The sequence below is a fragment of the Mirounga leonina genome, unplaced genomic scaffold (genome assembly GCF_011800145.1).
Source record: "Mirounga leonina isolate KUSES-001 unplaced genomic scaffold, KU_Mleo_1.0 Mir_418, whole genome shotgun sequence".
In the NCBI taxonomy this organism is placed as follows: Eukaryota; Metazoa; Chordata; class Mammalia; order Carnivora; family Phocidae; genus Mirounga; species Mirounga leonina.
Genome location: NW_023270739.1, coordinates 7,661,259 through 7,683,754, shown reverse-complemented (window position 1 = coordinate 7,683,754; position 22,496 = coordinate 7,661,259). Strand labels below are relative to the sequence as shown.

The 22,496-nt window shown below is 56.6% G+C and overlaps 1 protein-coding gene across 2 annotated transcripts; it reads right to left on the bottom strand.

The window, feature by feature from the left end:
* Positions 1 to 4,957: 4,957 nt before the first annotated feature.
* Positions 4,958 to 22,210, bottom strand: RAC2 (Rac family small GTPase 2). Of its 2 annotated transcripts, XM_034987574.1 has the most exons (7): positions 22,042 to 22,208; positions 19,759 to 19,830; positions 12,630 to 12,747; positions 11,911 to 11,973; positions 11,355 to 11,514; positions 7,860 to 7,991; positions 4,958 to 7,237 (listed from the first exon to the last, which is right to left on the bottom strand). In XM_034987574.1, exons 1-6 carry the CDS (start codon positions 22,074 to 22,076, stop codon positions 7,861 to 7,863), a joined length of 579 nt encoding a protein of 192 aa, XP_034843465.1. In that variant the 5' UTR covers positions 22,077 to 22,208; the 3' UTR covers positions 4,958 to 7,237; position 7,860. The 2 variants fall into 2 exon arrangements, with proteins under 2 accessions (XP_034843465.1, XP_034843466.1); XM_034987575.1 differs by lacking the exon at positions 4,958 to 7,237 and having other exon boundaries at positions 7,931 to 7,991; positions 11,348 to 11,514; positions 22,042 to 22,210.
* Positions 22,211 to 22,496: the final 286 nt, after the last annotated feature.

Here is a 22,496-nt window from a genome sequence, read left to right as displayed (position 1 = left end):
TTAATTTTTTTTAATTTTATTTAAAATTTTCATTTTTAAAATGTTTATTTAAATTTTACTTAGTTAACATGCAGTGCAATATTGGTTTCTGGAGTAGAATTCAGTGATTTATCACTTACATACAATACTCAGTGCTTACCACAACAAGTGTCCTCTTTAATACCCTTCACCATCTATCCCATCCCCCTGCCCACCTCCCTCCATCAACCCTCAGTTTGTTCTCTATTGTAAGAGTCTCTAATGTTTTATTTTCCTCTCTCCTTTCTCTCCCATCCCTTCCCATATGTTCATCTGTTTCTTTCTGAAATTCCACATATGAGTGAGATCATATGGTATTTGTCTTTCTCTGACCAATTTATTTCACTTAGCATATACTCTAGCTCCATTCACATCATTACAAATGGCAAGATTTCACTCTTTTTTGATGGCTGAGTAATATTCTATTATGTATATATATATAATATATATATATATAATATTATATATATATTACCTCTTCTTTATCCATTCATCAGTCACTAGAGATTTGGACTCTCTCCATAGTTTGGCTTCCCAGTACTATTCTTATTCTCAATCCATTGTGTGTAACCTTAGGTGTTTTCCCTTTATTCTGGAACCTTCTAAGATATTTGCTTTACCCCTAAATTTCTGCAATTTTGTAATACTTGCATTGTGCCCTCTCTACCAACCCCCCTCCCCATCTGGTCCCAGCACCAAGTGTTTGGGGGCACTTGGTGAACTGTTTCAATCTGAAGATTTGTGTTCTTCAGTTCTGGACAAGATTTTTTTTCTTTCTTTTGTTAGAGATTTTATTTATTTATTTATGGTGGGGGGAGAAGCAGAGGGAGATGGACAAGCAGACTCCTAGCTAAGCACAGAGCCTGATGTGGGGCTCAATCCCACGAACCCAAGACCATGACCCAAGCCAAAATCAAGAATCAGACCGACTGAGCCACCCAGGCGCTCCTGGACAAGATATTTCAATTATTTTCTTTTGGATCTCCTATTACTTGACTATCGGCCTCCTGGATTAACCCTGTAATTTTCTTGTTGTTTACTTTTACCATCTTATTCTCCCTTCTAGGAGTTGTTTTTGTTGTTTTTGTTGCTCACTCTCTTTTATCTTCCAAACCTTCTATTTAAAAAAAAATTTAATAAACACATTTCTAATTTCTAAGAGCTCTTCTCTGTTTTCTGATTGTTCCCTTGTTGTGGTCTTCTGTATTTATTTGTGGGTGTAATATGTTTCCTTCTCTCTCCAAGGATAGCAGTGATGGTTTCTTTTAAGTTTTCTTCTGCTCACTGCCTTGTCTCTATTTCTTGCTAGTTCCTTTTTCTCTGTTTGTTTGATTGGGTCCCTTTCATGACAGAGCTTTCCTCAATTGTCCATTCATCTTTTGTTACCTATTCATTTTTCAGAATGAAACATTAAAACTTGGATTGGCAGCTCTGTGTCAAAAGGCAGAGTTTGCAAGATAGCGAACATCTCTGGGGACAGCTGGCTCTTTTGTCAAAGATGCCTAGATGTTACCGAATGTCAGCATCAGTAAGACTTTTCTCTGGGATGGTCAGATCCTGGCCACAGATTCCTGTCTGGGATAAGTGTCTGCCTGGGTGCTAGCATTCCTGAACTCAGCCAGGGAAGGGGGCTAGGGTCACCTTGATGAGTATACAGACTTCCACTGAATCCCCCTGCATCAGTCAGCTATTGCTGTGTAACAAACAACCACACAAACAATAAGCATTTCTTGTACTTCACACCTTCAGTTCAGCTGGAATGGGTTGATCTAGGCTGGGCTAAGCTAGGCAGATCTGCTTTGAGCTGCAGGTCAGCTGGACACCTCTGCCCTTATGTTCTTGGAACTGGTGGGCTTCCCAGGGCATGTTCTTTCATCAGCACAAGAGAGCACGCCCAAGGGTGAAAGCACATCAGGCTCACCTTATGACGCATATGTTAACATCCCACTGGCAAACAGCAAGTCACAAAGCCAAAGCTAGCATCAGTGGAATGGGGAAGTAGGTCTGCCCCTGGAGGTGGGTGTGGAAGGAGTGATAATCTGCCAAGCATGATCAAACCCACTACATCCCAAATAATCAGGCTGGGGCCTCACCCCCACCTGCCCTGTAGCTGGTGTCCTTGGGTCCAGAAATCTCTGGTTGGATTTTCCTGCCCAGGCTAGGGAGGGATGGTTGCCTGGCTGCATAGTGCATGGGGGAGGCCCTGCGGGTCTGATTGCTCCTTAAACAAATTTACAAACAACCCACTGGGTTTAAGCCTCCTGCCTTGCCATCTGTGGTGTCTGGATCCCCTACTTCAGAGACTCCTGGGGGTTCTGCAAGGTCAGTCGGTTTGCATCTCTCCCACCTCCAAACCCCTCACCCCGCCCCACCACAAAACAGCAGGCACTGAAGTTTGCCTTCCGTGAGCTCTGTTAAATCATTTACCACCCCTCCATCTGCTCTCCAGACTCGTATGCTGTGGTTTGGGGTCACAGGTGTCTCTTGGTTTCTATGAAGATGAGAGTTTGTGTTTTTGTTTCATGTTCTCCTTATTGTCATGGCTGCTTTTCAGCAAGGGAAGGGGGCAGAAAAATCTCTACCCTGGCACCTTGAGACCAGAATCTCTTCCTTACTCTATGGCATACACTTCTGTGGTATGTGGATCAACCGCATGGCAGGTGTTGATTTGCTCATTTGTCTGTCTTATTAGCTCCTGAGCCCCCGGGGAGCAGAGGGCTGGATCTCATCATCTCTGCACCTCCAGCTCCCACACAGCTTGGCATGGAGCCTGGGGTTAGTACATGGGAACTGAACTGAACTGAACTTCGAATTACATGGATGACTGCTCATCATTTCACCTACCTTAGGGCCTTCAGAAGTCTTCAAGAACCATCCTAGATTCCTGTCTCCCTCCCCAGAGCCTACCCTGCCTGCCTCTTACATCTCATGAGACCTGGATGGAGTCAGATGTCCCCAGAGGTGACTACTTCTCTGCTCCTTTGATCTTTTCCCTCTCCTCCCTACCCTCTTAACTCCCCCACCAAGAGATAAAAGGGACCTCAGCCCCACAAAAGTCACTGTTTCAGTATACCCTGGTATTATTTCTCATTATTTTACGAGTTGGCTGAGCTCAGTTGGATGCTCTTCTGCCACACATGATTTTGGCTGGGACCACTGTCATCCGGGGACTTGACTGGGCTGGCACATCCAAGATTTCCGACGCACATGACAGGTGCCTTGGCAAGGATGACTGGAGGGCTGGGCTCACCTGGGTCACTGGAAAGTCTGGGTCTCTCTCTCCATTGAAGTCTATTCTTCCATCTGCTTATTCCTTTACATAAACAACACACATTTGTCCAGCATCTGCAAGGTGCCAGATACTTGCTAGTCATGGTGAGCAATCCAAGCAGAGGGGCCATTTCTCAGGGCTCTCCGCTGGCTCCCCCCAGGGCTGCAAGCTCCTAGGAGCAGGCCCACGCTTGACTCACCCTCAAAGCCCGTGTTTCATGCACAGTCCCAATAATGATTTGCTAAATGAGTGGGTGACTGAGTGAATCCATGGTCGTACAAGCATGTGTTAAGGCAAGAGGTGTACATCGTGACATCTGGGTGGCACAGTTGTTTGTAAATGAAGAGGAGCCCTGAGCTGCCCCGTGGAGACAGCAGATGCAGGGAGGCCAGCAAGGTGGTCACGGCTACCGTCCAGGGAAGAGATGCAAGGCCTGGAGCAGGGAGTGGCAGTGGGTCCAGATAAAGGGGTGGGTTTAACACACAATGAGAGGCCAGATTTTCCAGGTTTGGTGACCAGTGGATGCAGGGCGGGGGGAATGGGAGGTGCCAGGGGGCCCCCCAGGCCTCTGCTTTGGAGGAAGCAGCAAGGAGCAGCCAGGCTCTGAGACCAAAAGCCCCAAATGAAGCAGTTCATCTGGCAGGTGTTTTCCTGGCCCACCAGGCAGTGCTGTCATTGCAAGGTGCCCAGCCTGATGCCCTGCTGCCTAGCCCAGGCCTGGCACCACTAGGTGGGTGTTCGGGGGTGGTTGGTGTCGGAGTGAAGCATCACCAAGTTGTCAGCTTCTGCCAAAACCAACAGTTCTTCCTGTTTCAAAACCAGCTCCTCACCTACTCCCCTTGAGGTTTCTCTTTCCTATCTAAAGGGCCTCTGGTGCTCAGCCACTTCGCAGAACAGAAATGAGTGACTCACCCCATGTCCAGTGACCGCTGGACACAATGATATGGTGGAAAGAGCACGGGGCTAAGCAACCTAAGACCTTAGTTACAAATGCTGTCAGCTAACGGTAACAGAGACCTGACCAACAGTGGCATACACATTGGGTGGTTTCATTTTCCTTTTGTTCCCATAACAAGACAGCCATTGGCATTGGCTCAGCTGCCAACCAAAGTTGTCAAGGATCCAGGCTCTTTTGATCTTTCCGCTCCTCCATTCTGAGCATGGTAGTTTGTATCTTCATGCTTGTGGTTTCAAGTGTGTAAGATGGCTGCTGCGGCTCCAGACATTGCATCAGTATTCATCAGGGAAGGGGCTGGGGACAAAGGGCAGTGTCCTTTTTTTTTTTTTTTGTGGAAGAAAACAAACACTGTCACAGAAGTCACCTCTCTAGCTGACTTACACTTGTCTTTTTGGCCAGCGCTGTGCACCTTGGGATCTCCACTGCAAAGCAGGCGGGGAAAACAAGTGTTTTGGTCTGGGGCTGGACACCTTGCTGCTCTGCTCGAAACTAGGTATCTGTTAGCAAGAAGGATGGGGGTAGTGGGAGAAGGTGGGAAAGTAGAGGGTCTGTCATGGTGAGTTGAGCTCTAGCTCCCATTCCTGGGCCCTCCTGTGCATCCGCAAAACCCAGCTGCTAGAACCTACATGGGAAGGCCCCTAAGGATTAAAGGAGATCATTTGTGCTAGGTGAGAACACACAGTGGCAAAAGAATTTATTTGCTGACGTTATTATTGGCATAGAGCGAGGACTGTGCCCACTGGGGTGGGCTCAGAGCAAGAGGCGCACGGCCTAGGCCCCTTCCCCCCCTCCCACCCTCGATGTGCAGGAAGTTCGAGGAGCAGAGGAAATCATTCGAGGAAAGAGGACCAGACCAGGGTGTGGAAGGGCTTGGATGAAAGAGGTGTCAAAGTGGCTTTGAGGAAACGAAAGTTTAGTCTCAGGGTGGAGGGGAGGAGAGAGGGAGGCGAGCGTGACCGGGCCCCGGGGGCACACTAGAAGGGGCCCCAGATTTATCTGGAGGCTCCAGAAGAGCAGGGAGCAAAAGACGCTCTCTTCAGACTCTGGCCAACTGGAGGGGGCGCCCCAGGGCTTCTAAACAACAAATGTATTCGGTGTGGGGTCTGTGTTTGCTTCATGCTTATCTGGGTTTTTCACGGGGGTGGTTGGTTTCCAAGGAGAAGTAACCTTAAAAACATAAAGGCCTTGTCTGAGCTGAAACTGAGAAGCGCCACGGGGTTTCCCCCCTGAGCCCAGCCCCTTTCAAGAGGGTGGGGATACAGGGAGGCCAGTGAGCTGGAAGCCCCTGTCCCCGAACCTCAGGACTTAGGGGGCAGCTCTGGGGGAGCAGAAGATAGAAACCCAAAGCATCTCGCTGGCTGGGAATCGGGAGACTTCTGTGCTATCAGGGGTGGGGTCTTAGATCTTTCTTTTTATTCCTTCCTTGTAGCCTCTCTAGAGGGTCAGCCCACGAGGGCAGGAACTCGTGCGTAGCGCTGGACCCCACACCTAGAACAGAGTGAGAAGGTGCTTGATAAATATGCATTGAATGCATGGATGAAGTTGGGATAGAGAAGAGCAATCATCCACAGGAGGGAAAGGCCGGCACTTGTAACGTAACAAACACTACAGTGGGACCAGCTCCACACCAGGCGCTGTTGGACTTGAGGGGTGAACTTAACTCCTTACAACAGCCCCACCTTCTCTCGTAAAGAAACTCGCCTTAGCTTAGTGCCTGCCGTACAGGCATTGCTTTCTTACACTGTTAGGACACTTCCCGTGAGCTCCAATAGTGGAGGCTGGGAAGTTCTGGCTGCCTGACACCCACCCACACACCCAAATTCCAGCAAGGTCTCAGTCTTCATTTGGGCACCAACCCCTCCATCCTAGAATGGAAGATTTTTACACCATTGCCTCCCCTCCTTGCTCTAGCATAACAAGTGGACCAATCAGAGCTCAGCACCCCCCCCAACAAATATGATTGGTTGAAGTGGGGTCCAAGACCTGGGCTGGTCCAATCAGAGTAAACCTTAATTAGAACTTCGCCTGGGGCAGAAACTTGCCCTCCCCCCCTTTTTTTCTTTTCTTTTCTTTTTTTTCCAAACCTTGAACCTGGAAGGATGCTCTGAGAGTCAACTGCCAGAGAATGAACCAGACAGCGGAAGGTAGAGCAAAGAAAGAGGTACAGGAAAGCAAGTCCTGATGACATGCTTTGAGGCCCCTTGATCAAACTGCACCTGAAGTCATGATATTTCCAAATTTGGATCAATAGATTTATTTTCTGCTTAAGCAGGTTGAATTAGGTTTTCCATTTGCAATAGCAAAAGTCCTGCCTGGCAGGGTCTGAAAGTTTCAAGACTCCCACAGGCACATGTAGCTCAGGATCCTGTGAGTGGCATAGAAAGACTTGAGAGACAGCAGGAGACAGCTGGGCCGAGGGTTTTGACTGGCTGTTGCGGGTACCCACCGACATGCAGAGAATTTGATCTGTTTTATGTTGTTCCAAAAAGGAGAGCTAAGGCCGCAGGAGCAAACGTCTGAGACACTCATTTTAGCTCAGAAGGAGAACTTTCAGACAAGCAAGACCATCAATATTGGAGTAGCCTGCCTCAGGAGGGAGTGAGCGACCCGTCCCTGAAGGTATGCGAGTGGTGGCTGGCAACCCTCCGGCCCGAAATTTCCAGAGGGGATTCAGGCATCAGGTGGGACTGGGGTAAAGGGATAGATGCTGTCACGTGCGGCAGCTGACATTGGCCACACTAATGCAAGGGTGGCTCCCCTCTGGCCCTTGTGAAGGTGGGAGCATGAAGGGATCGGGAGCGGAGCCTGCAAATTCACAGCCTTCCAGCCCCAGGGGGCCTCCAGCCCGGAGAAGATGAGCAACCAAGCTCTGCAGCCATCTGCTAAGAAACACCACAGGGAGGGGACAGCAGGGCCAGCCCGGGTGCCACCGGGCTTTGGGTGAGGGCCCTGGAGGTCACAGCCATCTGGCTGGGAGGGCTGGGCGCAACCTGGAAGGGAGACATGCGGAGGGTAAGACCCTGGGGACAAGCAGAATCGCCTGCCCCTTCACGGCTTTCCCCACTCAAAGCTCATTGCCACCTCCCATCTTTTTCTCCAGGTTGACCCTCCCACCAGCCCACCCTGCGGGCCCACCACACCAAGGCCCCTCCATCCTTCTTGTCCCAGCTCTCCAGGCTGCCTCTGACACACTCAGGTCCCTCCTCTGCCCCAGGAGTCTCAGCTCCACCTGCCCCCCCTCCACCCTTATCGGTGGGTGTCGGGTCTCCCTGGCTCCGCTGGGCTCTCCTGAGGGCAGGGGCCAAAGGCATCTTTCCATCCCTTGTCCCTCCTGCAGGACTGGCAGAGTGGAAGCCCTGCCGTGGCTCTGGCACTTTCTGACACCCTGCACCTTCCTTCTGGGACCCGGGCCCCACCGAGTCGGACTGGCTCAGGCAAATAAGGAAACTGAGGCCACTCTGATACTCCCCGTCCTGTCTTGGCCTAAATGCCATTCCCGGTGAAGCAGAAGGCCTTGGAGCTGCGGCTGGACTGCCCCTCCCGGCCGGAGCCTGCCCAGCCTGCCGTGTGTGGGTCGGGTGGGTCACGGAGCAGTGAAGGAGGCGCTCTTACCCTACAGGATGCTGCAGGGACGCTTCTGTGGCCGCGTGGGCTGGGGGCACAGGACGGCCCGGATCGCCTCATCAAAGACGGTCTTCAGGCCTCGCTGGGTGAGGGCCGAGCACTCCAGGTATTTTACCGAGTCTGGCGGGGTGGGGGGTGGGGGGGGTGGCAAGAGGGCAGAAGCCGAGGTCAGGGGACGGCCCTGGGCAGAAACCTCTCCCGAGCCACACAGTGCCAGGCCGTGGGGTCGGGTAACCACTGCCCTTCACCTCCACTTCCTCATGCCTGGAACAAGGAGCTTGATCTCAAAAGGAGAGGCTAAGACCCACAAAGGCAGGTCTGTATCTTTCTTAGACACAGCAGCCCTTAATTTGTGGAAGGCAGGGAGGCATTTGGATACATTCCTGGGGGGGGGGGGGACAGGGAGCTCGAGCTACCGTGACTGAATCTCTCCACACCTCAGTTTCTTCTAGAAAACAGCCGCATACCTGCCTCCATGCTTCCACCAGGAGGCCTGAAGTGCTCATGGCTCAGGCACCAGGACCTTCCAAATGTCATCTGACCATTCCTTAGCATCACCTCATTTTACAGACGGGGACACCGAGGTTCATAGGTGGGGAGTCATCTGTCCAAAGCCACATGCTGGATGTTTCTCCTCCCCACCTCGGGGTGGCTGGGGCTATCAGTGAGGGAACGGGATGAGAGAGCTTTCCCTCCTCACTGAGGGGATTGGCCTTCTCCCACCTTATGGCTCAGGGCAGGAGCCTGGGGCCCAGACAGCCAGAAAGGCCAGCTGAGCCCCCACTGCCAGGGGCAGCATTCCCTGACCTTCTGGAAGGAACCTGTGTGAGTTCCCACACATACTTCAGTTTCCCTGAAGTAAGGAACCACAAAACCCCCTCTTTGAGAGGGCTGGGGGCTGATTTCAGGAACAAGAGGAAAGAGAGGGGCAGGAAGGAGAACTTTGTCCCCATGCTGGAGTTGGCTCTTCTGGGGGGAAGGAAGCAGACCGACTCTGATGGGCACCTGCTCCCTGCCAAGCCCTGAGCTGGGTGCTTCCAAAAAACCATGTGAAGAAATACTGTGATTCCCCACTTAGAGATGAGGAAACAGGGCAAGAGAGGGGGGAAGCCTGGGTCCCAGAGACACACAGCTGGGGAGAGGGAAGCCAGGACCTCCGAGGGGGCAGCCCCTGGAAGGAGGAAGCCCACAGATGACCTGGGGTTGGGAAGAAAGAAAAGGTGGGGTGGGGACAAGGAAACTGTCTCTGAGGCTCAGAGAGCATGTCACTTGCACAAAGTCACATGCTGGATGTCTCCCCTCTACTTGGGAGCATACTCCCACAAGGGAGCATGGGCAGTGGTCCCAGGGCCTGGCTGGGAGGGACAGAGTTCCCTTTGGTTCAGTCCGGGAGCCTCATCACCTTATAACCCTCTGTGCCTAGAAGGGTGTCGCTGGGCATCTGGCCACTGTCTCCCTGCAAGGGACCATAGCCAGTGTCCACTTCTGCCACACCCACCAACTGCCTCCTCCCTGGAACCTGCTGCCCTCTTGCTCTTCTTGGCCCAGCAGCATCCAGAGCAAGTGTCCTGAGCGGGGATCCTGCGCTCCTTTCAGCTCTGTTCCTGACCACCCTAGGACTCTGGTCAGTCCCCCTCTTTGTGCCTGAGCCTCCCATCAGTCTAGGACATGGTGACCTGGGACAGCTTGTCAAGCTGAGGCAGGTGGGGCAGAGGAGCTGCAGCGGGTGTGGGGGCAGGCGAGGAGGCAGCAGGTGCCCCTGATCGCCATGACTGATGGAGCCAGGCAGCCCGGCTTTGAATCTGGGCTCTGCCCCAGCCTGGCTGGGTGGCCTTGAACCAGCGACCCAGCGCCCAGGAAGTGCTCGGTCTTGGTCAGCCAGCCGTGATTATAGTGATTATCGGCTGGGGCCTCGACTCCACAACTCACCACCACAGGCTCGGCCAGAGACAGCTGTTGTCCGCCTCATCAGACCCGCAGGTCTCCTGGGCCTCCCCTTTGGCCTAGGCTGGTCCAAGTCAAGTTCAGAGTCACTGCCCCTGCTCCACCCTCACTTGGGATCGGCTCCCAGAGGGATCGGCTAGGGACCAAGGCAGGACCCCGAGCCACCTCCTTACAGAGGAGAAAGGACCTTTGTGGATCACTCGGGCCAGCTTGTGCAGATGGAGAGACTGAGGCCCAGAGAGGGGGAGCCACTTTTCCAAGGTCACACACACCATCGTGCTAGAGCCAGGACCAGCCTCCAGGCTTCCAGCCCCCTTCTCCTTGTCCCAAAGCACAGGCTTTAGAAGGGGACGGGTCACATGTTGGCCAGAGCGTCAGCCCTGGGCAGAAGGAGTTGGGGGATGCGCTGGCCAGAGAACAAGAGAAGGCAAGGGTACACCCCCATATTTGTGAGGAAAGCCAGCAGGCCGAGGAGCCAAAGACCCCAGGGTGGGGCTCGGGACCCAAGGCTTAAGAGGCAGCCCAAGGCCCCCTAAGGAAGATGGCCATGTCGCTGGACTAGTCACAGGAAAGGGGAGGTGGCAGCTGTGGTTTCTCTTCCTGTAGAGATGTGAGTCCCCAGAGCCCTCCCAGTTCCGGTGGAAGGAAGAGCAGTGGGGCTGAGGCAGGCCTGGGGTGGGGAGGCCCTACCTACTCAGGGGCCAAACCCTGGGCCTGCAGGACCCTGTGGCGAGGCAGAGTGCCCCGGGCCGCTGGGCCAGGGCTCATAGTGGTCAAACCCGGCTGGGGATGCCAGGCTCTTGGGCAAGTGTCCCAACCCCCGGCTGCAGGCAGGTCAGGACTTGACCTGGGACAGCAGGCCCAGGCGCCATGGGAGAGGCCAGACCCACCAGTCACGGCCTCCCTGGTGCTGGCAGCCTTGAGCCCCCGCGAGGAGGCCCCCAAGCCAGCAATTTGCTGTCTTGCATTCAAATCCCAGTTCTGCCACCTCCTGGCTGTGTGACCTTGAGAAGTCACTTTAGTTCTCTGGCCCAGTGATCAGGAGGCAAAGAGCAGTTGGGCTGAGGAGGGGGGCTGGGGAAAAGGTGGTGAGGAAGAGGCAGCAGGGAAACCACCCTTCAAACTAAGGCAGAAGCACCTCCTCCAGGAAGCCTTCCTGGAAAACCTAAGCTTGACTTGGCTGCTCGCAACCACAGCACACGTCACTCTCTCCCTGCCCCTGTCAGCTCCAGTGCGCTAACCTCAGCATCTGCTTATGGAGTGTGTATACTCCCACCACCACTACCCAGCCCCGGGTCCTGCCTGCATGCAGGCGCCGAGCTAGGGGCCTCCTGGGTGTGAATTCATTTGATTCCCCCAGCCACCAGGAACGATCACTGTTGCCACGTTCTGCTGGTGAGGAAACACAGGCACAGAGACACAGGCAGGGTCACCCAGCCAGCACATGGCACAGCGGCCCGGGAGCCCCCTGAATCCCCAATGAGGCCGAGTCGGGGTCCTCCTGCAGCCAGCTCCCCTCTCTGAGCCGAAGCCCCATACCGATCTCCTTGGCCAGGGCCAGGCCCTGCGGGTAGGTAATGGGAGCCAGCTTCTTCTCCTTCAGCCTCTCGATGGTGTCCTTGTCGTCCCGCAGATCCAGCTTGGTGCCCACCAGGATGATGGGTGTGCTGGGGCAGTGGTGTCGCACCTCGGGGAACCACTGGGCAGGCGGGCAGGGGGCCGGAGGGGGCAAGGGTGTGCGGAGAAGAGGGGCACCAAGTGCGAGACGAGAAGAGGCGGCGCGAGGGGGCGAGGAGAAGATGCGTGAGGTGGTACAGGAGGGGGCGTGGTTGCAGGAAAAGAAGCAAGATTTCGTGAGAGATGAAAGGCAGGCAGAGGTCGTGCGGGGAGGAGAGAGGGGGCACGGTTATAGAGGGTGGGCAGGACAGCTAATGACCCCAGCCCCTTCTGAACCCCCTCTGAGTCTCACCCCAGCACCGGTTGGCACTGGGGACGCTCTCTGCCCACGCCCTCTGCGGCCCCTCCCTCTGTCGGGGTCACCTGCCCCAAGCCCCCAAGCCCCCAAGCCCCCAAGGCCCCGCTCTGTGCTGCTCACCTTGGCCCGGACATTCTCATAGGAGGCAGGGCTGACAAGGGAGAAGCAGATGAGGAAGACGTCCTGGGGACAGAGCAACGGTCCACGGTCACCCATGAGAGGGGGCCTGGAGGCATCCCGCCTGGGCCCTTCCACACCTGGGCAGCCCCTGAGCTGTTTGTTTATCCAACCCTTCTGAAAGGCCTGTCCTAAGTGGTGAATCCTCACGCGACCCTCTGCAGTCAGTGCCACTACCACCCCGTTCTACAGATGGGGAAAGTGAGGTCAAGGGCTTGCCACAGAACCCGTACTCCCCACCGGGCGCTCACTACCGGTCATCTGGCCAGAAGCCCTTCCCTTGCCAGCCTGGAGGGAGAACCAAGGACGCCAGGGTCTAGCAACCACAGTTGCAGGCTTGCCCCCCATCTCTCCTCCCCTCCCCAGCACCCCTGGGACGCAGAGTCCGGGGCTCCCTATTGGGGCCCCATCCAGGGTCTGCCTGCCCCACCCATGGGGAGCCAGGGGGTGCCAGAGCCCCTGAGGCAGAGGGGCTGGGGAGATGGGCACAGTGAGAGCAGGGAGACTGAAGGAGGGCGGGCAGGGGCGCGGGGAGGAGGTCCGGCTCCGCCTGGGAGGGCATTGCTGAGATGGGCAGGGTCCGAAGCCACTGGCCCCAGGGCGTCGCCCCCAGTGGCAGCGGGCTGAGCTCCGGCTGGCGGCAGGAGGGCAGGGCAGCTCACCGTCTGTGGGTAGGAGAGCGGCCGGAGGCGGTCGTAGTCCTCCTGCCCTGCTGTGTCCCACAGCCCCAGGTTCACGGGCTTGCTGTCCACCATCACATTGGCTGAATAGTTGTCGAACCTGTGGGGGGACAGGAGGATCAGTATTGCTGCGTGCGGAGGCCGAGACCCAGGGAGGGGCGGCCACGGGCAGCCACACGGCGCTGGGCGCTCAGCTTTTCTTTTGTTTCCTTACTGATTCATTACATTAAAAAATGTTAAAGGCAGGTAAGCATCAAGAGGAAAATATTGTCTCCAATCACCTGTCTGCCCTGGCCTGCCCTTTGAGAGGTGATTTTGTGAGGCTGCACGCCGTTCCCTCTAGGGCTTGATCCGACTTTCCCCACCTCCTATGCTGGACTGAGGTCGGTCACCCCCGCGGCAGGTGGGGTGCCCCCCGAAGCAAACCCTGAGCCGAGTAGCTGGTACAGTGGCAGCCTTGGGAGGGGAGTGGGGAAGAGACAAGGAAGGGTCAGTCAGTGAGCTGTTACTGTTGGGGCCACTGAAGACGGGGCACCCCTGAGGGGCACGACCTGGGGTCTCTGTCTTCCATTGGCAGAAGGATGTCCTGTGGCGCTAAAGCCCTGGTCTTCCAGCCCACCCCCGAGTGCACACCAAAAGCCAGCTGTTGCAGACAATGTCAAGAAATGCTACCAGCACACACAGGTAAGACACACGCCAAAGGGGTGCTGGGACAGGGGGTGCTGACAGTGATAGCCCAAATCTCCCACCAGCACCAGAGAGGCCTCCAGGGCAATCAAACAAGCTTCCAGGTTTTCTTTTAATTCAACCCAACAGTATTTCTCACTACACATACCCCTGAGAGGAAGGTGCTGGTGTCTCAGCCTGTGGGAAGGAAGACTGGGATCAGAGAGGTATAGCGACCTGCCCAAGGCCACACAGCCAGTGAGTGAACAAACCAAGTGAGAAACCAGTTGTGCGTGATTCTAGCATTCCCTGCCCCGTGCCCCAGCTATGCTTCCACAGATGCCCTCACCTCCTGCCCGTGAGGGCCCAGGATCATCATTTCGTCTCTCCTCACTGAGGCCACCCATGAAGGCCCTGCTCTGCGTCCCCTGACCTGGCCCACTGAGACCTCAGGCTCCTCCTCCTTCTCCTCCCCTCATACACCAGCCAAGCTGTCTTCTGGGCAAGGCCTGCACTGCCCACCTCCCTGTACTTGCTCCTGCCCAGAATGCCCTTCCCCACCTCTCTTTGTCCAAACATTCCCACTTACCCTGACCATGCAGGCTACCCACTCTCCAGGGTTTTTGTTCCTGTCTGTGCCTCCTTCTAGAATACGCTTCTGCCCCCTTTGACCCTTGTCTCCTATTCATGCTTCAACATCGTGCCCAGGCAGTTCCTCTTCTGTGGGGAAACCTCCAGGCCACCTCCTTCCCTGTGCCCCACCTGGAAGGAGCTCATTGTTCCCTCCCTCAGGCAACCGCTCTATCTCGACTTAAACAGGCAGTTAGTGTGTCTCTGTCTTGCCAGGGGCCATAGGCTCCATGTGGGCCGGACCCATGCCTGCTTCATCTCCAGGCTCAGGCCTGGCACCCAGTGAGTGCATCGGAATTAAAGCAAACTGAACTGAAGCCCTTGGAATGCCCCCTCCTCCAGGAAGCCCTCACAGAATGCTGCTCAGGGACAGGCTGAAGAAGCCCTAATGCTTCAGAGTGACTCCAAAGACACCTGTTCTGAGAAAGACACACACACACACACACCCAAAAGTGAGTAGCCTGACATTTTTAACACATCGTGCTTATTCATCCATGGAGTGTTCCAGTCACCTCTCAGTTCCACAGATGACCCACTCCCTATTGCCTGGAAGCTCCTACAGACTCTCTTCCTCTGACTTCCCACTCTTCTTCCCCCTTGCTCCTTCTCCCCACCCACCCCTCCTGGTGCCCAGCTGACTCTTACTCACTCGCCTCTAGCCCCATCTCAAGGTCACCTCCTCCAGGAAGCCTTTCCTGGCCCCCAGCCAGTCCAGGCCCCAGGCCAGCAATCTGCGCCAACGGCAGGCACCGTGCCTGGCTTGCTCCTCACGGCGCCCTGAGGCCAGCACAACATATGCCACATAGTCGGTGCTCCGTGTACCAACTCTAGATACCACCCACACTGCCGTGGGACGTCAGGAAGAAGGCACTGTCCAGGGAGACACCGCAGGGCATGATGGGAAAAGAAGCACCTGGGTTGTCCTTGGCTTCCGTCAGAAACATTCCTTCCGGACACACTTAGGGTGTTGGGACACTCTCCTCTCTAATGTCCAGCCTGAAATTCTGGTGCCAAAAAGCCTCCCAAGATTCCTTGAGCCAAAGCCACGTGTCCTCACGGAGCCATCCCCAGGGTCTCAGGGGCCATGGCGATGGGGAAAGAGCAGGGTCCTGGGACCTCGTAACAGCACCAAGCACCAGATCTGGGGCTTGGCAGAAATCTAGGGACTTTTCTATGTTAGGTCTTGAAGTCCCAGGTAGCCGAAGACAAAAGAACCTCAAGTTATTCCCATCAGACAGATGGGGAAACCGAGGCCTCAAGATGTCAAGTAACTTTTCCAAAGCCAACCATCTCATAAGCAAAGGAGTTGGGATTCGGGCCTTGCTCCTTCTGTGACACCTGTTAGTGAGCAAGTGGACAAATGAACTGCAGGGGGTTGATTTCCCCAGGGACAGCCACCCAGAGCTAGGAGGGAACAGAGTTCCTTGCGAAGCCTCGTCCTGGCTGTGTGACCCTGGGTGAGTCACCTACCTTCTCTGAGCCTCACTTTCTTCAATGTGAAAAAAAAAAGTCCTTTCTCTTGGGGCCATTAGGAGGATCCGAAGAGACAGAAAACATTCAAGCCATCCCACGGGGAGATGCTGAGCAGCTGAGTGGTCTCATTTTCAATGTCCTCACACATAACCCGCTGGTCCCTCCCCAGAGGCCCAGCCACTAGAGCCTGAGGGGTCACTGCACACGTGCAGCCGGGATCCATGCCCCGGGGGTCCCCCTTACTTGAGACTCACTGGCAGTGGGGACCAGAAGAACCTTACACCCCCACCCTGGCCAGCCCTCACCCCTTTTTCCAGATGAGGAAACAGGCCCACAGACAGGAAGGCACTTGCCCAAGATCTAACAGTCAGTTGGCAGCAGATCTAGGCCTAGCCCTATTCCCCAATTCAGAAAATCTCACAGGCTAAACATGGGAGCTGTTTCATGGCTGGAGAGTCAGTGGTCTGAGCCTGGGTGAGGGGCTTCCCTGAGCTGTGGGAAGGCAGAGAGCTCACGTTTGCTGAGCACCCAGGGGTGTCAATGACTGTTCCAGGCCCTTCCTACTTAGACCACTTCAGTGGGCCCAGGGAGCCCAGGGAGCCGGTGTTACCCTTGTCCCCATGTTACACATGAGGGCACAGACTCAGAAACCGGAAGTGATCTGCCCGAGGTTACACGGATGGAGAGTTTTCACCCAGAGTCCGTGTGGCCTCTTTCTGCATTCCCAGGGCTGCAGGCCCAGCCCTGACCCTGGAATGGAGTAGAATAGGGGATTAGGGGCAGGAGGAAGGGGGCCCAGCACCCAGCATCACCTGATCGCCCCACCCAAGCCCACCCTCAGAAAGAAAGATGGTGTATTCAAGGAACCCAGGGGCCAGGGGGCATGCTTGGCTGGTGACACATGGACCAAGGAGGAGTGACCAGGTCAGGTGGGCGTGGACCCCTGTTGGGCCTCGGGTCTCAGTCCTCGGGGCAATGGGGCACCGTTGAGGGGCTTCACCGGGCGGGGATGGGGTGGGCTGATGTGATCATATTTGCACTTAGAAAAGGCTCCTCTTGGCCACTGGATGGAGAAGCCTGGGAGGAAGGTCAGAGAGGAAGCTGGGGGGGCCAGTGGGAGGCTTACAGAGCTAGCAGTTTTATCACTTCTAGCTGGGGGAGGTGGGGGGAGGCAGGGGGGTTTCCCAGGCAGGGCACGAGGGGACAGGAGCGGGTACATGAGCAGGGGAGGCTGGAGCCAGCCGAGGCAGTGAGGGAATCCCGCCCACGGCACCAAGAGTATGGGCGAGGGGCAGTGAGCGCCCAGCAGAAGACGCTGGGTGTCCTCGAGTTCATGCAGCTCCAGGCTTGACTTGCCAGGAGGTGAACTGAAGGTGAAAATCGAGGACTGGCCAGTGGGACCTAAATTAACCGTGTGTTCTTTCTTCCCACCAGCTGAGCCACCCACTGGTGGCCGAGTTCTGACACCTTCTCAGAACATACCAGAGCATCCAGTCACTCCAGAGCATCACTGATGTGCTCGCTCTGTTCTAGAAGCTGGTGTGATAGCCGTGAACTGGACAGACCAGGGCCCTGTCCTCCCAGAGCCAGCAGGGAAAGTCAGATCAGGAAGGGCCATAAAGAACATCAAGCAGGGGGGGTGGGGTGATGGGGCCTGGGTGGAGGGAGGGACCACTTGAGACAGAGGGTCAGAAAGCTGATCCCTGAGCAGGGAACTGAGTGATGGGAAGGAGGACAGAGGAGTGGGGGAGGCTGGTGCGTCTGGGATCCGCAAGGAAGCCCAGGAGTCTGGAGTCAGTGGGTAAGGGGGATTAGGTAGGAGATGAGGCTGGGGGGCAGCTGTCATTCAGGGCTTCACATGCCAGAAGAGGAGATGGTTTCAGACGTGAAGGGGAGCCATGGGAAGGGTTTAGGCCTGGGCTTGGCTGCATCTGATTTTCCCTTTTGAAAACTCGTCTGGGGTTCCTTTTGAGAATGGCTGTAGGAGGAGAGGCAGAAGGGAGAGAGCCCCTATGTCACAGGCACGCAAGTGCAGGGTGCTCCTGCCTTGTTTTGGTGTCCCCAACGGCCCGCACAAGACCACCCACACAGCGGGCTTCAGTCTCCCCATGTGCGGCATGGGGGGGTTGACCCTGAGCTGAGCTCAGCTCGCCTGCTTCTCTGATTGTGAACCAGCACATGTGCCCCCCCCCCCGGCCCCAGCAAACCCTCCTGGCCCCAAGCCCTAGCTGCTCTCCCCGTCTTTATCTCTGTACCAGAGATCTCCCGTTTTCCCCAACTCCACTCTCCCCGGCGGCCCCCACCTTCCAATGTCAAGGGCTCAGCGTGACTTATCCCCCCCTCCCTGTAACGGGGGTAACAGGCATTGTAGCAGGAGCCCTGGAAGGAGGGCTTGTCCAGAGCTGAGCATCTCGGTCCTGGATGACACAGGAGGGTGACATGCAGGACCGGCACATCCTCTGCAGGGGCCAATGCGAAATGAAAATGGAAGATCCCTTGTGCAAAGGTCAAGAATTTCAAGATGGCCCTAGTGTCTGTCCCAACTCCCCAGAGTCCTGGGAAGGCAGACCTTGCCTGGTTCATTCTATCTGGCCCGCAAGGGTGTCCAGTGTCCTGAGGCCACCAGGGGCCACCAGGGGCCAGCGTTCTCCAAGTTGTTGGGAACAACTGGGTCTAGCCTGGTCTCTGTTCCTCCCACCATCTTGCGCCAGAGAACATGCCTTTCGGCTCCCTGCCCAGGGGAGGAGCCCCGGCAGTGAGCCTGGGATTGCCCAGCCCAGCCCTGCCCTTATAAAAGGGGAAACTGAGGCTCAGAGAGGGGAAGTGTTTGGTCTAAGGTCCTTCAGCAAACGGGCCCCAGCCCAGCTGGGACAGGCAGAGGCAGGACAGCAGGCAGCCAGTGCACGGCTGGTGACAATGACCTTCTGCAGAAGCTGCCTTTCCTCTGGCCTAGAGCCAGCCCTCCTTCAGCATTAGGCGGTGCCTGATAAACACTTGATGACTGATGGCCAAGGGGCAAATATGGCAGGTGCGGAGAGAGATGAGCACCATCCCCAGGCCCCCTGGGGACTTGGGAGCCAAGATGGGGCCGAAAAAACGGTGTTCCAGGCTCCCTACCCCAGTTTCTTTGCCCTGTCCTTGCTGCCTGCCTTCCTCCGTCCCAGGCCGGGGTGCTGGTCAGTGTCCTGGGGGGTCAGGCCACTTGGCAGCCGTGAGCTTCAGCTTCCCCCGTGGGTAGCCTGGGTGGAATGCCCACCTCTCATGAGGATCAAGTGAGGGCACACATGTGTGATGTCTCATGCAGGGGCCAGCACACAGTAGGCCCTCAGTAGATGGAGGGTAGCCCCAGTGGATCCTCCTAGGGCCTCTCCATGAAGTTCAGTTCAGGTCAACTCAGAACACGTCCAGCGTGTTTAAGACAATGCACGGATCATAGTGTGCCTAACATACCGTGCTAAGCTCACGGGGTGACCCAAAGGAACTGGATGAGGCTCCCTGCCCTCCAGAGACTCATAGTCATGGGAAAGATCAGATAGAGTCACTCTGGGGAGTGAGAGGTCCCTCGGACTGGGTGAGAAAGGCTCCCGGAGGAGGGGCCCTGGAGCGGGCCTTGGAGGTCTTAGACACGTGCAAAGGAAAAGCACCCCAGGCAGAGGGAACGGCTTGAGCAAAGGCCCTGAGGTGGAAATGCCCAGGGAGTGTTTGGTGGGGACAAGTAGACAGAACATGAGGCAATGTAAGGGCAGTGATGCTGGAAGGGAAGGTTGGGAGAAGCCCGCCCGGAGCCTTGAATGCAGTGCTGGGGGTGGGGACACTGTCCTGGGAGCGATGGGGCCGCCGAGGGCCGGTGCTTCCCCAGGTACCCTTCCGTCCCGAGGCTGCCACCCACAGGACTCCTACATGGCCTCGAACGACGGCCCTGCCTCCACACCCGCAAGAGGGCAGGGCCTCCCCCTGGCCTCCAGATGGCACTGCCCTCTCCCCTAACAGCGGCTGCCCCGCAGTCCTGGTGTCCTGGTGTCAAGGCCCTCGACTGCCTCCTTTTCCTCCACAGCCCACCCTCCCTCCGCTTCTCCTGCCGAGGCCCAGCTGGGAGGCCGCTCGTCCTGCCCCATCCGCCCAGTTTCTCCCGCTCTGCGGGCCTGGGCACTGGTCGTCACTGCCCAGCTCAACCTTGCTTACCGCCTCCCGATGGGGTCGTCAGGCAGCTCTGCCAGGCAGAGACCCCCCCAGGGGCCCACACAGGGCCTGGCACACAGGAAGTGCCTGACAAGGGGGTGGGCTTGGTGATGCGTGTCTCCCCATCCTCCCGGCTCCCCGCCCCGGCCCCCGCAGGACTCACACGGTGGGGATATACTCTCCGGGGAAAGCGTTGGTGGTGTAGCTGATAAGAAGGCAGGTCTTGCCCACGGCTCTGAAAGACAGGAGGTTCGAGAGGACAGCGGTCATGGGCCCTGCCCGAGACACTGGGAGGTTTCTGGGTCCCCTAGCCCAGCCCTCAGGGAAGACCCAGGCCCACCTCTCTGGGTCTCAGTCTCCCCACCTGAGAACGCCAGTATCAGGGGTCCCAAAACTGAGTCGTAAGAGTCATCAGGGGTGTTTGTTAAAGGGCAGACTTCAGGGTCCTCCCTTAGAGATTCTGATCCGTGGGTGCAGGGCAGAACTGGGAATCTGTATTTGTAACAAGCTTCCCCAGGTGACACCAGTGTGGGACATAGGGTTAAGAGCCCAGGAGCCCACTGAACCAGACAATACCCAGGGACCTAACCAGGCCTCTGCCGTCACACGCCTGGGCTCCAGATACCAGCTCCACCACCTACCAGTGGCCCAGCCTTGGGCAAGGCACTTAGCCTCCCTAGGCCTCAGTTTCCCCATCTAGAACATAGGGATCCGAGGCGTTCCTCCTCCTAGGAGTGTGCTGAGTAGTAAATCAGAGGAAGCCCATAGAAGCAGCCAGCACCGTGTCTGGCAGAGCTTAGCGGCTAGTAGTCAACACTAGGGGAAGCCTGTCCCTCCCTCCTCTTTCCCTCCCCCCTCACCAGAGAGAACAGCAGTTAAGAGCATGGAGTTTTGAGGTCAGAGAGACCCGGCCTCATATCCCATGAGGTCTTGGGCAAATTACTTAACTTCTCCTAGCCTCAGTTTTCCCACCTGTAAAATGGGCCTAGTTTTAGATTGGTGGGAAGACCAAATAGAGGGGGCGTGACTGAGTCCAGTGCCTGACACAGCAAACGATAGTAACTGCCATAACACGCGCTGTCCTCCCCTGGCCTGCGGGTCGGCTGGGCTGCGCGGGGGCGCGGGTGGTGCGGTGGGAAGGCTAGCAGCCAAAGGGGCAGCCCTGGGCCCCCCAGCCCCACTCCTGCATTGTCACTTCCTGTTCTCAGGAGGCCGGCCACCTTCTTCCCCCCCTGCCCTCCCCAGAGCTTGCCACCAAGGTGACTGAATGACTGGAACGTTGGCTCCTGCCCTCCCCTCCTCAGATCAGATACAGAGCGGAAGTGAGCAGGGCTGGGCAGGCGGGCAGATGAGGCCAGGCCAGTGTGTCGGAATCAGCTGAGGGCTGATAAATGGACCTGCTCCCATGAGATCTATCAGAGCCAAAGTCGGTCTGTCATGTCAGGGCCACTGTGACCCAGGCCAGGAAAGATCTGAGTCTCTCCAACCTCAGGCTGCCCCTCTGTAGAATGGGAGAGTTGGAAGGGAGGCCTGCCCAGCTAGAAATGCTGGGGTTTACTGGGTTGGACTCACAGGAAATGCCAGGATGCACCTGTGGGCTGGGCCCTGAGACATCTGCTGGCTGGCTCCAGAGATCGGCATCTTAGACCTCATTAGAAAGAGGCCCGCGGGGACATGACAACCTGAGGTCACTGAGGCCCACGGGGACATGACAACCCGAGGTCCCTGAGATCCCGCAGCTGAGAAAGCCCCTCAGCCCAGCCTAGCCCACACTGACCCTCCCAATCACCCTCCCATGCCTTCTTCCCTCCAACTTCCCTTCATGTCCCCCTCCCCCTTCTGCTCATCACCCACATCCCCCACACATCCTCCCCAACCAGGCAGGCTGAGGGGGGAGGGGAGAGCCAGGGAAGGGGGAGGGGGAGGAGGTTAATATTTATCGAGCACACTATGCACAGGACAGCCACTCAAACTATGTCAGGTGACCCCACATCAATCCTGGGGGCGTGGCCTCTTCCCAGATGGATGAACTGAGCTTCAGAGAGGCTCTGTGGCTTGCCCAAGGACACACAGCAGTGCGAGCCAGTGACTAGAGCCCGGGTCAGCCGGAGGACAAAGGCCAGATTCTTGGTTCTCCACCCCTGCCCCTGCATCCACAGAGCTGAAGACAGGTCCCATGAGAGACCTGCTCCAGCTTTCAGGGTGCAGGGGAGGGACCCCAGGCACCTCCACCCACCGCCACCCGGGCAGCTTCCGGAGTAAAGTAGGCAAAGAGGGTGAAGCTGTCCTCTGCCCACCTCAGGGGCCGTCTCTGGGCCCCGGGACAAGAAGGGAGCAGCTCGTCCCGCTGCCTCCCAGGGACTCCTACATCTGCAGGGCAGGCGGGTGTCAGGGATACCCCAGTAGAGAGCTTCAGCCAGGGGAGGAAGTTCAGCCAGGTACCTACCCATCTCCCACCACCACACACTTGATGGCCTGCATGGCGTCCGGGGCCTGGGAGGCAGTGCTGGTGACTGCTCAGGGCAGAGAGGGCTTCTGCGGGCTCCAGGGGTTTAGAGAGGCGAGGCGCCTCGGCAGAGGAGGAGCAACAGTAAGACAAGAGGTAGGAGGAAGCGGAAGGGGAACTTACCCAAGCTGCTGCCCCAACAGCCGTTTGCAGAAGGCGGAGCATGCGGTCTGGCAGAACAGCTCGGGGCCCCTCAGGTGCTGGGCTGGGGCACCCGCAGGAGACCGGGGTACCCTGCCGGCTGGGGCCTCACATCTTGCCCATGGGGGAGGGCCAGGGTTGTTCTCCAAAGACGTCAGGCTTCCAGGAACCCAATTCATCTCAATTCTAAGTGTTAAGCATTTAATGAGTGCCTACTGTGTGCCAGGCATAGTATCAGGTGCTGGTGAGTCCAA